This window comes from Petromyzon marinus, unplaced genomic scaffold (genome assembly GCF_048934315.1).
Source record: "Petromyzon marinus isolate PM22_M1 ecotype Great Lakes invasive population unplaced genomic scaffold, UKy_Petmar_22M1.pri1.0 PM_Scaffold_88, whole genome shotgun sequence".
Taxonomy (NCBI): domain Eukaryota; kingdom Metazoa; phylum Chordata; class Hyperoartia; order Petromyzontiformes; family Petromyzontidae; genus Petromyzon; species Petromyzon marinus.
Genome location: NW_027423697.1, coordinates 65,001 through 80,371, shown reverse-complemented (window position 1 = coordinate 80,371; position 15,371 = coordinate 65,001). Strand labels below are relative to the sequence as shown.

At 34.1% G+C, this 15,371-nt stretch overlaps 1 protein-coding gene across 3 annotated transcripts in view; it reads right to left on the bottom strand.

Moving 5' to 3' along the window:
• LOC116958454 (uncharacterized) overlaps positions 1-15,371 on the bottom strand; it is a 79,126-nt gene that overhangs the window by 41,962 nt on the left and 21,793 nt on the right. For all 3 annotated transcript variants that reach the window (XR_012941011.1, XM_076064897.1, XM_076064898.1), the window contains exons 7-8: positions 15,127-15,263; positions 1,261-1,406 (exon numbers count right to left, since the gene is read on the bottom strand). Coding sequence is in view for 2 of the 3 variants with exons in the window: in XM_076064897.1 (XP_075921012.1) it covers positions 1,261-1,406; positions 15,127-15,263 (283 nt within the window). In the remaining variant the exon portion in view is untranslated. The remainder of the gene's footprint in view (positions 1-1,260; positions 1,407-15,126; positions 15,264-15,371) is intronic.

Genomic DNA, 15,371 nt, shown 5'->3' with positions numbered 1-15,371 from the left:
CACACACAGTGTACACACACACAGCGTACACACACACACAGTGTACACACACACAGTACACACACACACACAGTGTACACACACACAGCGTACACACACACACAGTGTACACACACACAGTGTACACACACACATGTACACAAACACACGTACACAAACACACAGTGTACACACACACACAGTGTACACACACACACAGTGTACACACACACAGTGTACACACACACACAGTGTACACACACACACAGTGTACACACACAGTACACACACACAGTGTACACACACACACACACAGTGTACACACACAGTACACACACACACAGTACACACACACACAGTGTACACACACACACACACAGTGTACACACACACACAGTGTACACACACACACAGTGTACACACACAGTACACACACACAGTGTACACACACACACAGTGTACACACACACACAGTGTACACACACAGTACACACACACACAGTGTACACACACACACAGTGTACACACACACAGTGTACACACACACACAGTGTACACACACACACAGTGTACACACACAGTACACACACACACAGTGTACACACACACACACACAGTGTACACACACAGTACACACACACACAGTACACACACACACAGTGTACACACACACACACAGTGTACACACACACACAGTGTACACACACACACACACAGTGTACACACACAGTACACACACACAGTGTACACACACACACACACAGTGTACACACACACACACAGTGTACACACACACACAGTGTACACACACAGTACACACACACAGTGTACACACACACACAGTGTACACACACACAGTGTACACACACACACAGTGTACACACACACACAGTGTACACACACACACACAGTGTACACACACACACACAGTGTACACACACACACAGTGTACACACACACACACACAGTGTACACACACACACAGTGTACACACACACACAGTGTACACACACACACACACAGTACACACACACACAGTGTACACACACACAGTGTACACACACACACAGTGTACACACACACACACAGTGTACACACACAGTACACACACACAGTGTACACACACACACACACAGTGTACACACACACAGTGTACACACACACACACACAGTGTACACACACACACACAGTGTACACACACACACAGTGCACACACACAGTACACACACACACAGTGTACACACACACACAGTGTACACACACACACACAGTGTACAAACCTGCCACGCCGCCCTCAGCCTCCACGCAGGAACGGCGGCCATTTTGTGCCGGCGGTGACGGTGACGGCGGCCATTTTGTGCACTGGCCACTCCCCCCGCCACAGCGGTAGCAGCGGCGGTGACGGCAGCGACGGGCGGAGTCAAATCTGACGACGAAAAACGACCGCCCCCACCACCGCCCCCAACCCCGGGTGTTTACAACCTCGCCCGGTACGCGGAGGATGGCGTGGTTTTCATCGGCCCGAAGGCGCAGTTGGTAGAGACGGCATTCGGAGATTGTTGGTCACCCCGCGGTGCCGCTTGGTGAATCTCAACGTAGTAGTGTGTAGTAGTGTGTAGTGTATAGTAGTGGTGCGTAGTGTGTAGTGTATAGTAGTAGTGTGTAGTAGTGTGTAGTAGTGTATAGTAGTAGTGTATAGTAGTAGTAGTGTGTAGTGTATAGTAGTAGTGTATAGTAGTAGTGTATAGTAGTAGTAGTGTGTAGTGTAAAGTAGTAGTGTATAGTAGTAGTGTGTAGTGTATAGTAGTAGTGTGTAGTGTATAGTAGTAGTAGTAGTGTATAGTAGTAGTGTATAGTAGTAGTGTATAGTAGTAGTGTATAGTGTATAGTAGTAGTGTGTAGTGTATAGTAGTAGTGTGTAGTGTATAGTAGTGTGTAGTGTATAGTAGTAGTGTATAGTGTATAGTAGTAGTGTATAGTAGTAGTGTATAGTAGTAGTGTATAGTAGTAGTAGTGTGTAGTGTAAAGTAGTAGTGTATAGTAGTAGTGTATAGTGTATAGTAGTAGTGTATAGTAGTAGTGTGTAGTAGTAGTGTATAGTGTATAGTAGTAGTGTATAGTAGTAGTGTGCAGTGTGTAGTGTATAGTAGTAGTGTATAGTAGTAGTGTGTAGTGTATAGTAGTAGTGTGTAGTGTATAGTAGTAGTGTAGTGTGTAGTGTATAGTAGTAGTGTAGTGTGTAGTAGTAGTGTATAGTAGTAGTGTGTAGTGTATAGTAGTAGTGTGTAGTGTATAGTAGTAGTGTAGTGTGTAGTAGTGTAGTGTGTAGTAGTAGTGTAGTGTGTAGTGTATAGTAGTAGTGTATAGTAGTAGTAGTGTATAGTAGTAGTGTGTAGTGTGTAGGAGTAGTGTATAGTGTATAGTAGTAGTGTATAGTAGTAGTGTATAGTGTATAGTAGTAGTGTATAGTAGTAGTGTATAGTAGTAGTGTGTAGTGTATAGTAGTAGTGTGTAGTGTATAGTAGTAGTGTGTAGTGTATAGTAGTAGTAGTAGTGTATAGTAGTAGTGTATAGTAGTAGTGTATAGTAGTAGTGTATAGTGTATAGTAGTAGTGTGTAGTGTATAGTAGTAGTGTGTAGTGTATAGTAGTAGTGTATAGTGTATAGTAGTAGTGTATAGTGTATAGTAGTAGTGTGTAGTGTATAGTAGTAGTGTATAGTGTATAGTAGTAGTGTGTAGTGTATAGTAGTAGTGTGTAGTGTATAGTAGTAGTGTATAGTGTATAGTAGTAGTGTGTAGTGTATAGTAGTAGTGTGTAGTGTATAGTAGTAGTGTGTAGTGTATAGTAGCAGTGTGTAGTGTATAGTAGTAGTGTATAGTGTATAGTAGTAGTGTATAGTAGTAGTGTGTAGTGTATAGTAGTAGTGTATAGTAGTAGTGTGTAGTGTATAGTAGTAGTGTATAGTAGTAGTGTGTAGTGTATAGTGTATAGAAGTAGTGTGTAGTGTATAGTAATAGTGTGTAGTGTATAGTAGTAGTGTAGTGTATAGTAGTGGTGTGTAGTGTGTAGTGTATAGTAGTAGTGTGTGTAGTGTATAGTAGTGTATAGTAGTAGTGTATAGTAGTAGTAGTGTGTAGTGTAAAGTAGTGTATAGTAGTAGTGTGTAGTGTATAGTGTATAGTAGTAGTGTGTAGTGTATAGTAGTAGTGTATAGTAGTAGTGTGTAGTGTATAGTGTATAGTAGTAGTGTATAGTGTATAGTAGTAGTGTGTAGTGTATAGTAGTAGTGTATAGTAGTAGTGTATAGTGTATAGTAGTAGTGTATAGTGTATAGTAGTAGTGTATAGTGTATAGTAGTAGTAGTGTGTAGTGTATAGTGTATAGTAGTAGTGTATAGTAGTAGTGTATAGTGTATAGCAGTAGTGTATAGTAGTAGTGTATAGTGTATAGTAGTAGTGTGTAGTGTATAGTAATAGTGTGTAGTAGTAGTGTGTAGTGTGTAGTGTATAGAAATAGTGTGTAGTGTGTATTAGTAGTGTGTAGTGTATAGTAGTAGTGTAGTGTGTAGTAGTAGTGTAGTGTGTAGTGTATAGTAGTAGTGTGTAGTGTATAGTAGTAGTGTAGTGTGTAGTAGTAGTGTGTAGTGTATAGTATTAGTGTGTAGTGTATAGCAGTAGTGTGTAGTGTATAGTAGTAGTGGTAGTAGTGTGTAGTAGTAGTAGTGTATAGTAGTAGTGTGTAGTGTGTAGTAGTAGTGTAGTGTATAATGTATGTAGTAGTGTAGTGTATAATGTATAGTAGTAGTGTAAAGTAGTAGTGTAGTGTGTAGTGTATAGTAGTAGTGCGTAGTGTATAGTAGTAGTGTAGTGTGTATAGTAGTAGTGTAGTGTGTAGTAGTAGTGTATAATGTATAGTAGTAGTGTGTAGTGTATAGTAGTAGTGTAGTGTATAATGTATAGTAGTAGTGTAGTGTGTAATGTATAGTAGTTGTGTGTAGTAGTAGTGTAGTGTATAATGTATAGTAGTAGTGTAGTGTATAATGTATAGTAGTAGTGGGTAGTAGTAGTAGTGTCGTGTATAGTGTATAGTAGTAGTGTAGTGTGTAGTAGTAGTGTATAGTAGTAGTGTAGTGTGTAGTAGTAGTGTATAGTAGTAGTGTAGTGTATAATGTATAGTCGTAGTGTAGTGTATAATGTATAGTAGTAGTGTGTAGTGTATAATGTGTAGTAGTAGAGTATAGTAGTAATGTAGTGTATAATGTATAGTAGTGTAGTGTATAATGTATAGTAGTAGTGTGTAGTGTATAATGTGTAGTAGTAGTGTATAGTAGTAATGTAGTGTATAATGTATAGTAGTAGTGTAGTGTATAATGTATAGTAGTAGTGTATAGTAGTAGTGTAGTGTGTAATGTATAGTAGTAGTGTAGTGTAAAGTAGTAATGTATAGTAGTAGTGTAGTGTGTAATGTATAGTAGTGTATAGTAGTAGTGTAGTGTATAATGTATAGTAGTAGTGTATAGTAGTAGTGTAGTGTATAATGTATAGTAGTAGTGTAGTGTGTAGTGTATAGTAGTAGTGTATAGTAGTAGTGTAGTGTGTAATGTATAGTAGTAGTGTATAATGTATAGTAGCAGTGTAGTGTGTAATGTATAGTAGTAGTGTATAGTAGTAGTGTATAGTAGTAGTGTGTAGTAGTGCAGTGTATAATGTATAGTAGCAGTGTAGTGTGTAATGTATAGTAGTAGTGTATAGTAGTAGTGTAGTGTATAATGTATAGTAGTAGTGTAGTGTATAATGTATAGTAGTAGTGTATAGTAGTAGTGTAGTGTATAATGTATAGTAGTAGTGTATAATGTATAGTAGCAGTGTAGTGTGTAATGTACAGTAGTAGTGTATAGTAGTAGTGTAGTGTATAATGTATAGTAGTAGTGTAGTGTGTAGTGTATAGTAGTAGTGTAGTGTATAATGTATAGTAGTAGTGTAGTGTATAATGTATAGTAGTAGTGTAGTATATAATGTATAGTAGTAGTGTATAGTAGTAGTGTAGTGTGTAATGTATAGTAGTAGTGTAGTGTATAGTCGTAGTTTAGTGTATAGTAGTAGTGTATAGTAGTAGTGTAGTGTGTAGTGTATAGTAGTAGTGTAGTGTATAATGTATAGTAGTAGTGTAGTGTGTAGTGTATAGTAGTAGTGTAGTGTATAATGTATAGTAGTAGTGTAGTGTATAATGTATAGTAGTAGTGTAGTGTATAATGTATAGTAGTAGTGTATTGTAGTAGTGTAGTGTATAATGTATAGTAGTAGTGTAGTGTATAATGTATAGTAGTAGTGTAGTGTATAATGTATAGCAGTAGTGTAGTGTATAATGTATAGTAGTAGCGTATAGTAGTTGTGTAGTGTGTAATGTATAGTAGTAGTGTAGTGTGTAATGTATAGTAGTAGTGTATAATGTATAGTAGTAGTGTAGTGTGTAATGTATAGTAGTAGTGTATAGTAGTAGTGTAGTGTGTAATGTATAGTAGTAGTGTATAATGTATAGTAGCAGTGTAGTGTGTAATGTATAGTAGTAGTGTATAGTAGTAGTGTATAGTAGTAGTGTAGTGTATAATGTATAGTAGTAGTGTAGTGTATAATGTATAGTAGTAATATAGTGTATAATGTATAATAGTAGTGTAGTGTATAATGTATAGTAGTAGTGTAGTGTATAATGTATAGTAGTAGTGTAGTGTATAATGTATAGTAGTAGTGTGTAGTAGTAGTGTAGTGTATAATGTATAGTAGTAGTGTTTAGTAGTAGTGTAGTGTATAATGTATAGTAGTAGTGTATAACAGTGTAGTGTATAATGTATAGTAGTAGTGTATAACAATGTAGTGTATAATGTATAGTAGTAGTGTATAGTAGTAGTGTAGTGTATAATGTATAGTAGTAGTGTAGTGTATAATGTATAGTAGTAGTGTAGTGCATAGTGTATAGTAGTAGTGTAGTGTATAGTGTATAGTAGTAGTGTAGTGTATAATGTATAGTAGTAGTGTATAGTAGTAGTGTAGTGTATAAGGTACAGTGGTAGTGTATAATGTATAGTAATAGTGTAGTGTATAATGTATAGTAGTAGTGTATAGTAGTGTAGTGTATAATGTATAGTAGTAGTGTGTAGTAGTAGTGTAGTGTATAATGTATAGTAGTAGTGTTTAGTAGTAGTGTAGTGTATAATGTATAGTAGTAGTGTATAACAGTGTAGTGTATAATGTATAGTAGTAGTGTATAACAATGTAGTGTATAATGTATAGTAGTAGTGTATAGTAGTAGTGTAGTGTATAATGTATAGTAGTAGTGTAGTGTATAATGTATAGTAGTAGTGTAGTGCATAGTGTATAGTAGTAGTGTAGTGTATAGTGTATAGTAGTAGTGTAGTGTATAATGTATAGTAGTAGTGTATAGTAGTAGTGTAGTGTATAAGGTACAGTGGTAGTGTATAATGTATAGTAATAGTGTAGTGTATAATGTATAGTAGTAGTGTATAGTAGTGTAGTGTATAATGTATAGTAGTAGTGTATAGTAGTGTAGTGTATAATGTACAGTGGTAATGTATAATGTATAGTAGTAATGTAGTGTATAATGTATAGTAGTAGTGTATAGTAGCGTAGTGTATAATGTACAGTGGTAATGTATAATGTATAGTAGTAATGTAGTATATAATGTATAGTAGTAGTGTAGTATATAATGTATAGTAGTGTATAGTAGTAGTGTAGTGTATAATGTATAGTAGTAATGTATAGTAGTAGTGTAGTGTATAATGTATAGTAGTCTAGTGTATAATGTATAGTAGTAGTGTAGTGTATAATGTATAGCAGTAGTGTAGTGTATAATGTATAGTAGTAGCGTATAGTAGTTGTGTAGTGTGTAATGTATAGTAGTAGTGTAGTGTGTAATGTATAGTAGTAGTGTATAATGTATAGTAGTAGTGTAGTGTGTAATGTATAGTAGTAGTGTATAATGTATAGTAGCAGTGTAGTGTGTAATGTATAGTAGTAGTGTATAGTAGTAGTGTATAGTAGTAGTGTAGTGTATAATGTATAGTAGTAGTGTAGTGTATAATGTATAGTAGTAGTATAGTGTATAATGTATAATAGTAGTGTAGTGTATAATGTATAGTAGTAGTGTAGTGTATAATGTATAGTAGTAGTGTAGTGTATAATGTATAGTAGTAGTGTGTAGTAGTAGTGTAGTGTATAATGTATAGTAGTAGTGTTTAGTAGTAGTGTAGTGTATAATGTATAGTAGTAGTGTATAACAGTGCAGTGTATAATGTATAGTAGTAGTGTATAACAATGTAGTGTATAATGTATAGTAGTAGTGTATAGTAGTAGTGTAGTGTATAATGTATAGTAGTAGTGTAGTATATAATGTATAGTAGTAGTGTAGTGTATAATGTATAGTAGTAGTGTAGTGCATAGTGTATAGTAGTAGTGTAGTGTATAGTGTATAGTAGTAGTGTAGTGTATAATGTATAGTAGTAGTGTATAGTAGTAGTGTAGTGTATAAGGTACAGTGGTAGTGTATAATGTATAGTAATAGTGTAGTGTATAATGTATAGTAGTAGTGTATAGTAGTGTAGTGTATAATGTATAGTAGTAGTGTATAGTAGTGTAGTGTATAATGTACAGTGGTAATGTATAATGTATAGTAGTAATGTAGTGTATAATGTATAGTAGTGTAGTGTATAATGTACAGTGGTAATGTATAATGTATAGTAGTAATGTAGTGTATAATGTATAGTAGTAGTGTAGTATATAATGTATAGTAGTGTATAGTAGTAGTGTAGTGTATAATGTATAGTAGTAATGTATAGTAGTAGTGTAGTGTATAATGTATAGTAGTAGTGTAGTGTATAATGTATAGTAGTAATGTAGTGTGTAATGTATAGTAGTAGTGTAGTGTGTAATGTATAGTAGTTGTGTGTAGTAGTAGTGTAGTGTATAATGTATAGTAGTAGTGTAGTGTATAATGTATAGTAGTAGTGGGTAGTAGTAGTAGTGTCGTGTATAGTGTATAGTAGTAGTGTAGTGTGTAGTAGTAGTGTATAGTAGTAGTGTAGTGTGTAGTAGTAGTGTATAGTAGTAGTGTAGTGTATAATGTATAGTCGTAGTGTAGTGTATAATGTATAGTAGTAGTGTGTAGTGTATAATGTGTAGTAGTAGTGTATAGTAGTAATGTAGTGTATAATGTATAGTAGTGTAGTGTATAATGTATAGTAGTAGTGTGTAGTGTATAATGTGTAGTAGTAGTGTATAGTAGTAATGTAGTGTATAATGTATAGTAGTAGTGTAGTGTATAATGTATAGTAGTAGTGTATAGTAGTAGTGTAGTGTGTAATGTATAGTAGTAGTGTAGTGTAAAGTAGTAATGTATAGTAGTAGTGTAGTGTGTAATGTATAGTAGTGTATAGTAGTAGTGTAGTGTATAATGTATAGTAGTAGTGTATAGTAGTAGTGTAGTGTATAATGTATAGTAGTAGTGTAGTGTGTAGTGTATAGTAGTAGTGTATAGTAGTAGTGTAGTGTGTAATGTATAGTAGTAGTGTATAATGTATAGTAGCAGTGTAGTGTGTAATGTATAGTAGTAGTGTATAGTAGTAGTGTATAGTAGTAGTGTGTAGTAGTGCAGTGTATAATGTATAGTAGCAGTGTAGTGTGTAATGTATAGTAGTAGTGTATAGTAGTAGTGTAGTGTATAATGTATAGTAGTAGTGTAGTGTATAATGTATAGTAGTAGTGTATAGTAGTAGTGTAGTGTATAATGTATAGTAGTAGTGTATAATGTATAGTAGCAGTGTAGTGTGTAATGTACAGTAGTAGTGTATAGTAGTAGTGTAGTGTATAATGTATAGTAGTAGTGTAGTGTGTAGTGTATAGTAGTAGTGTAGTGTATAATGTATAGTAGTAGTGTAGTGTATAATGTATAGTAGTAGTGTAGTATATAATGTATAGTAGTAGTGTATAGTAGTAGTGTAGTGTGTAATGTATAGTAGTAGTGTAGTGTATAGTCGTAGTTTAGTGTATAGTAGTAGTGTATAGTAGTAGTGTAGTGTGTAGTGTATAGTAGTAGTGTAGTGTATAATGTATAGTAGTAGTGTAGTGTGTAGTGTATAGTAGTAGTGTAGTGTATAATGTATAGTAGTAGTGTAGTGTATAATGTATAGTAGTAGTGTAGTGTATAATGTATAGTAGTAGTGTATTGTAGTAGTGTAGTGTATAATGTATAGTAGTAGTGTAGTGTATAATGTATAGTAGTAGTGTAGTGTATAATGTATAGCAGTAGTGTAGTGTATAATGTATAGTAGTAGCGTATAGTAGTTGTGTAGTGTGTAATGTATAGTAGTAGTGTAGTGTGTAATGTATAGTAGTAGTGTATAATGTATAGTAGTAGTGTAGTGTGTAATGTATAGTAGTAGTGTATAGTAGTAGTGTAGTGTGTAATGTATAGTAGTAGTGTATAATGTATAGTAGCAGTGTAGTGTGTAATGTATAGTAGTAGTGTATAGTAGTAGTGTATAGTAGTAGTGTAGTGTATAATGTATAGTAGTAGTGTAGTGTATAATGTATAGTAGTAATATAGTGTATAATGTATAATAGTAGTGTAGTGTATAATGTATAGTAGTAGTGTAGTGTATAATGTATAGTAGTAGTGTAGTGTATAATGTATAGTAGTAGTGTGTAGTAGTAGTGTAGTGTATAATGTATAGTAGTAGTGTTTAGTAGTAGTGTAGTGTATAATGTATAGTAGTAGTGTATAACAGTGTAGTGTATAATGTATAGTAGTAGTGTATAACAATGTAGTGTATAATGTATAGTAGTAGTGTATAGTAGTAGTGTAGTGTATAATGTATAGTAGTAGTGTAGTGTATAATGTATAGTAGTAGTGTAGTGCATAGTGTATAGTAGTAGTGTAGTGTATAGTGTATAGTAGTAGTGTAGTGTATAATGTATAGTAGTAGTGTATAGTAGTAGTGTAGTGTATAAGGTACAGTGGTAGTGTATAATGTATAGTAATAGTGTAGTGTATAATGTATAGTAGTAGTGTATAGTAGTGTAGTGTAGTGTATAATGTATAGTAGTAGTGTATAGTAGTGTAGTGTATAATGTACAGTGGTAATGTATAATGTATAGTAGTAATGTAGTGTATAATGTATAGTAGTGTAGTGTATAATGTACAGTGGTAATGTATAATGTATAGTAGTAATGTAGTGTATAATGTATAGTAGTAGTGTAGTATATAATGTATAGTAGTGTATAGTAGTAGTGTAGTGTATAATGTATAGTAGTAATGTATAGTAGTAGTGTAGTGTATAATGTATAGTAGTAGTGTAGTGTATAATGTATAGTAGTAATGTAGTGTGTAATGTATAGTAGTAGTGTAGTGTGTAATGTATAGTAGTTGTGTGTAGTAGTAGTGTAGTGTATAATGTATAGTAGTAGTGTAGTGTATAATGTATAGTAGTAGTGGGTAGTAGTAGTAGTGTCGTGTATAGTGTATAGTAGTAGTGTAGTGTGTAGTAGTAGTGTATAGTAGTAGTGTAGTGTGTAGTAGTAGTGTATAGTAGTAGTGTAGTGTATAATGTATAGTCGTAGTGTAGTGTATAATGTATAGTAGTAGTGTGTAGTGTATAATGTGTAGTAGTAGTGTATAGTAGTAATGTAGTGTATAATGTATAGTAGTGTAGTGTATAATGTATAGTAGTAGTGTGTAGTGTATAATGTGTAGTAGTAGTGTATAGTAGTAATGTAGTGTATAATGTATAGTAGTAGTGTAGTGTATAATGTATAGTAGTAGTGTATAGTAGTAGTGTAGTGTGTAATGTATAGTAGTAGTGTAGTGTAAAGTAGTAATGTATAGTAGTAGTGTAGTGTGTAATGTATAGTAGTGTATAGTAGTAGTGTAGTGTATAATGTATAGTAGTAGTGTATAGTAGTAGTGTAGTGTATAATGTATAGTAGTAGTGTAGTGTGTAGTGTATAGTAGTAGTGTATAGTAGTAGTGTAGTGTGTAATGTATAGTAGTAGTGTATAATGTATAGTAGCAGTGTAGTGTGTAATGTATAGTAGTAGTGTATAGTAGTAGTGTATAGTAGTAGTGTGTAGTAGTGCAGTGTATAATGTATAGTAGCAGTGTAGTGTGTAATGTATAGTAGTAGTGTATAGTAGTAGTGTAGTGTATAATGTATAGTAGTAGTGTAGTGTATAATGTATAGTAGTAGTGTATAGTAGTAGTGTAGTGTATAATGTATAGTAGTAGTGTATAATGTATAGTAGCAGTGTAGTGTGTAATGTACAGTAGTAGTGTATAGTAGTAGTGTAGTGTATAATGTATAGTAGTAGTGTAGTGTGTAGTGTATAGTAGTAGTGTAGTGTATAATGTATAGTAGTAGTGTAGTGTATAATGTATAGTAGTAGTGTAGTATATAATGTATAGTAGTAGTGTATAGTAGTAGTGTAGTGTGTAATGTATAGTAGTAGTGTAGTGTATAGTCGTAGTTTAGTGTATAGTAGTAGTGTATAGTAGTAGTGTAGTGTGTAGTGTATAGTAGTAGTGTAGTGTATAATGTATAGTAGTAGTGTAGTGTGTAGTGTATAGTAGTAGTGTAGTGTATAATGTATAGTAGTAGTGTAGTGTATAATGTATAGTAGTAGTGTAGTGTATAATGTATAGTAGTAGTGTATTGTAGTAGTGTAGTGTATAATGTATAGTAGTAGTGTAGTGTATAATGTATAGTAGTAGTGTAGTGTATAATGTATAGCAGTAGTGTAGTGTATAATGTATAGTAGTAGCGTATAGTAGTTGTGTAGTGTGTAATGTATAGTAGTAGTGTAGTGTGTAATGTATAGTAGTAGTGTATAATGTATAGTAGTAGTGTAGTGTGTAATGTATAGTAGTAGTGTATAGTAGTAGTGTAGTGTGTAATGTATAGTAGTAGTGTATAATGTATAGTAGCAGTGTAGTGTGTAATGTATAGTAGTAGTGTATAGTAGTAGTGTATAGTAGTAGTGTAGTGTATAATGTATAGTAGTAGTGTAGTGTATAATGTATAGTAGTAATATAGTGTATAATGTATAATAGTAGTGTAGTGTATAATGTATAGTAGTAGTGTAGTGTATAATGTATAGTAGTAGTGTAGTGTATAATGTATAGTAGTAGTGTGTAGTAGTAGTGTAGTGTATAATGTATAGTAGTAGTGTTTAGTAGTAGTGTAGTGTATAATGTATAGTAGTAGTGTATAACAGTGTAGTGTATAATGTATAGTAGTAGTGTATAACAATGTAGTGTATAATGTATAGTAGTAGTGTATAGTAGTAGTGTAGTGTATAATGTATAGTAGTAGTGTAGTGTATAATGTATAGTAGTAGTGTAGTGCATAGTGTATAGTAGTAGTGTAGTGTATAGTGTATAGTAGTAGTGTAGTGTATAATGTATAGTAGTAGTGTATAGTAGTAGTGTAGTGTATAAGGTACAGTGGTAGTGTATAATGTATAGTAATAGTGTAGTGTATAATGTATAGTAGTAGTGTATAGTAGTGTAGTGTATAATGTATAGTAGTAGTGTGTAGTAGTAGTGTAGTGTATAATGTATAGTAGTAGTGTTTAGTAGTAGTGTAGTGTATAATGTATAGTAGTAGTGTATAACAGTGTAGTGTATAATGTATAGTAGTAGTGTATAACAATGTAGTGTATAATGTATAGTAGTAGTGTATAGTAGTAGTGTAGTGTATAATGTATAGTAGTAGTGTAGTGTATAATGTATAGTAGTAGTGTAGTGCATAGTGTATAGTAGTAGTGTAGTGTATAGTGTATAGTAGTAGTGTAGTGTATAATGTATAGTAGTAGTGTATAGTAGTAGTGTAGTGTATAAGGTACAGTGGTAGTGTATAATGTATAGTAATAGTGTAGTGTATAATGTATAGTAGTAGTGTATAGTAGTGTAGTGTATAATGTATAGTAGTAGTGTATAGTAGTGTAGTGTATAATGTACAGTGGTAATGTATAATGTATAGTAGTAATGTAGTGTATAATGTATAGTAGTAGTGTATAGTAGCGTAGTGTATAATGTACAGTGGTAATGTATAATGTATAGTAGTAATGTAGTGTATAATGTATAGTAGTAGTGTAGTATATAATGTATAGTAGTGTATAGTAGTAGTGTAGTGTATAATGTATAGTAGTAATGTATAGTAGTAGTGTAGTGTATAATGTATAGTAGTAGTGTAGTGTATAATGTATAGTAGTAGTGTAGTGTATAATGTATAGCAGTAGTGTAGTGTATAATGTATAGTAGTAGCGTATAGTAGTTGTGTAGTGTGTAATGTATAGTAGTAGTGTAGTGTGTAATGTATAGTAGTAGTGTATAATGTATAGTAGTAGTGTAGTGTGTAATGTATAGTAGTAGTGTATAGTAGTAGTGTAGTGTGTAATGTATAGTAGTAGTGTATAATGTATAGTAGCAGTGTAGTGTGTAATGTATAGTAGTAGTGTATAGTAGTAGTGTATAGTAGTAGTGTAGTGTATAATGTATAGTAGTAATGTAGTGTATAATGTATAGTAGTAGTATAGTGTATAATGTATAATAGTAGTGTAGTGTATAATGTATAGTAGTAGTGTAGTGTATAATGTATAGTAGTAGTGTAGTGTATAATGTATAGTAGTAGTGTGTAGTAGTAGTGTAGTGTATAATGTATAGTAGTAGTGTTTAGTAGTAGTGTAGTGTATAATGTATAGTAGTAGTGTATAACAGTGTAGTGTATAATGTATAGTAGTAGTGTATAACAATGTAGTGTATAATGTATAGTAGTAGTGTATAGTAGTAGTGTAGTGTATAATGTATAGTAGTAGTGTAGTATATAATGTATAGTAGTAGTGTAGTGTATAATGTATAGTAGTAGTGTAGTGCATAGTGTATAGTAGTAGTGTAGTGTATAGTGTATAGTAGTAGTGTAGTGTATAATGTATAGTAGTAGTGTATAGTAGTAGTGTAGTGTATAAGGTACAGTGGTAGTGTATAATGTATAGTAATAGTGTAGTGTATAATGTATAGTAGTAGTGTATAGTAGTGTAGTGTAGTGTATAATGTATAGTAGTAGTGTATAGTAGTGTAGTGTATAATGTACAGTGGTAATGTATAATGTATAGTAGTAATGTAGTGTATAATGTATAGTAGTGTAGTGTATAATGTACAGTGGTAATGTATAATGTATAGTAGTAATGTAGTGTATAATGTATAGTAGTAGTGTAGTATATAATGTATAGTAGTGTATAGTAGTAGTGTAGTGTATAATGTATAGTAGTAATGTATAGTAGTAGTGTAGTGTATAATGTATAGTAGTAGTGTAGTGTATAATGTATAGTAGTAATGTAGTGTGTAATGTATAGTAGTAGTGTAGTGTATAATGTATAGTAGTAGTGTAGTGTATAATGTATAGTAGTAGTGTAGTGTATAATGTATAGTAGTAATGTAGTGTGTAATGTATAGTAGTAGTGTAGAGTAGGTGGTGGTGAGTGGTGGTGAGTGGTGGTGGTGAGTGGTGGTGGTGAGTGATGGTGAGTGGTGGTGAGTGGTGGTGAGTGGTGGTGGTGAGTGCTGAGTGGTGGTGAGTGGTGAGTGGTGGTGAGTGCTGATTGGTGAGTGGTGGTGAGTGGTGGTGAGTGGTGCTGATTGGTGAGTGGTGGTGTGTGGTGAGTGGTGGTGAGTGGTGGTGGTGAGTGGTGGTGAGTGCTGAGTGGTGGTGAGTGGTGAGTGGTGCTGAGTGGTGGTGAGTGGTGGTGGTGAGTGGTGGTGAGTGTGGTGGTGAGTGGTGAATGGTGGTGAGTGGTGCTGAGTGCTGATTGGTGAGTGGTGGTGAGTGGTGGTGAGTGGTGGTGAGTGCTGAGTGGTGGTGAGTGGTGAGTGGTGGTGAGTGTGGTGGTGAGTGGTGAATGGTGGTGAGTGGTGCTGACTGGTGAGTGGTGGTGGTGAGTGGTGGTGAGTGGTTACTGACCGTGAAGCAGCAGTGGTGAGTGGTGGTGAGTGGTGCTGATTGGTGAGTGGTGGTGAGTGGTGGTGAGTGGTGAATGGTGGTGAGTGCTGAGTGGTGGTGAGTGGTGGTGAGTGCTGACTGACCGTGGAGCAGCAGTGGTGAGTGGCGTGGTGGTGAGTGGCGTGGTGGTGAGCGGGGCGGTGAGCAGGGCGGTGAGCGCTGAGCAGGAGGCCAGTGCCAGGAAGGCCGAACGGAGCGGCACACCCACAGCGCACATCCACTGAGGAACACACAGACACAGGTAAAGCTCCCCCAGGTAGCCTCTCTGTAGGGGCAAGTGCTGTGAGTAGTAGCGAGTAGCACCACCTATGATGCACACACAGCTACA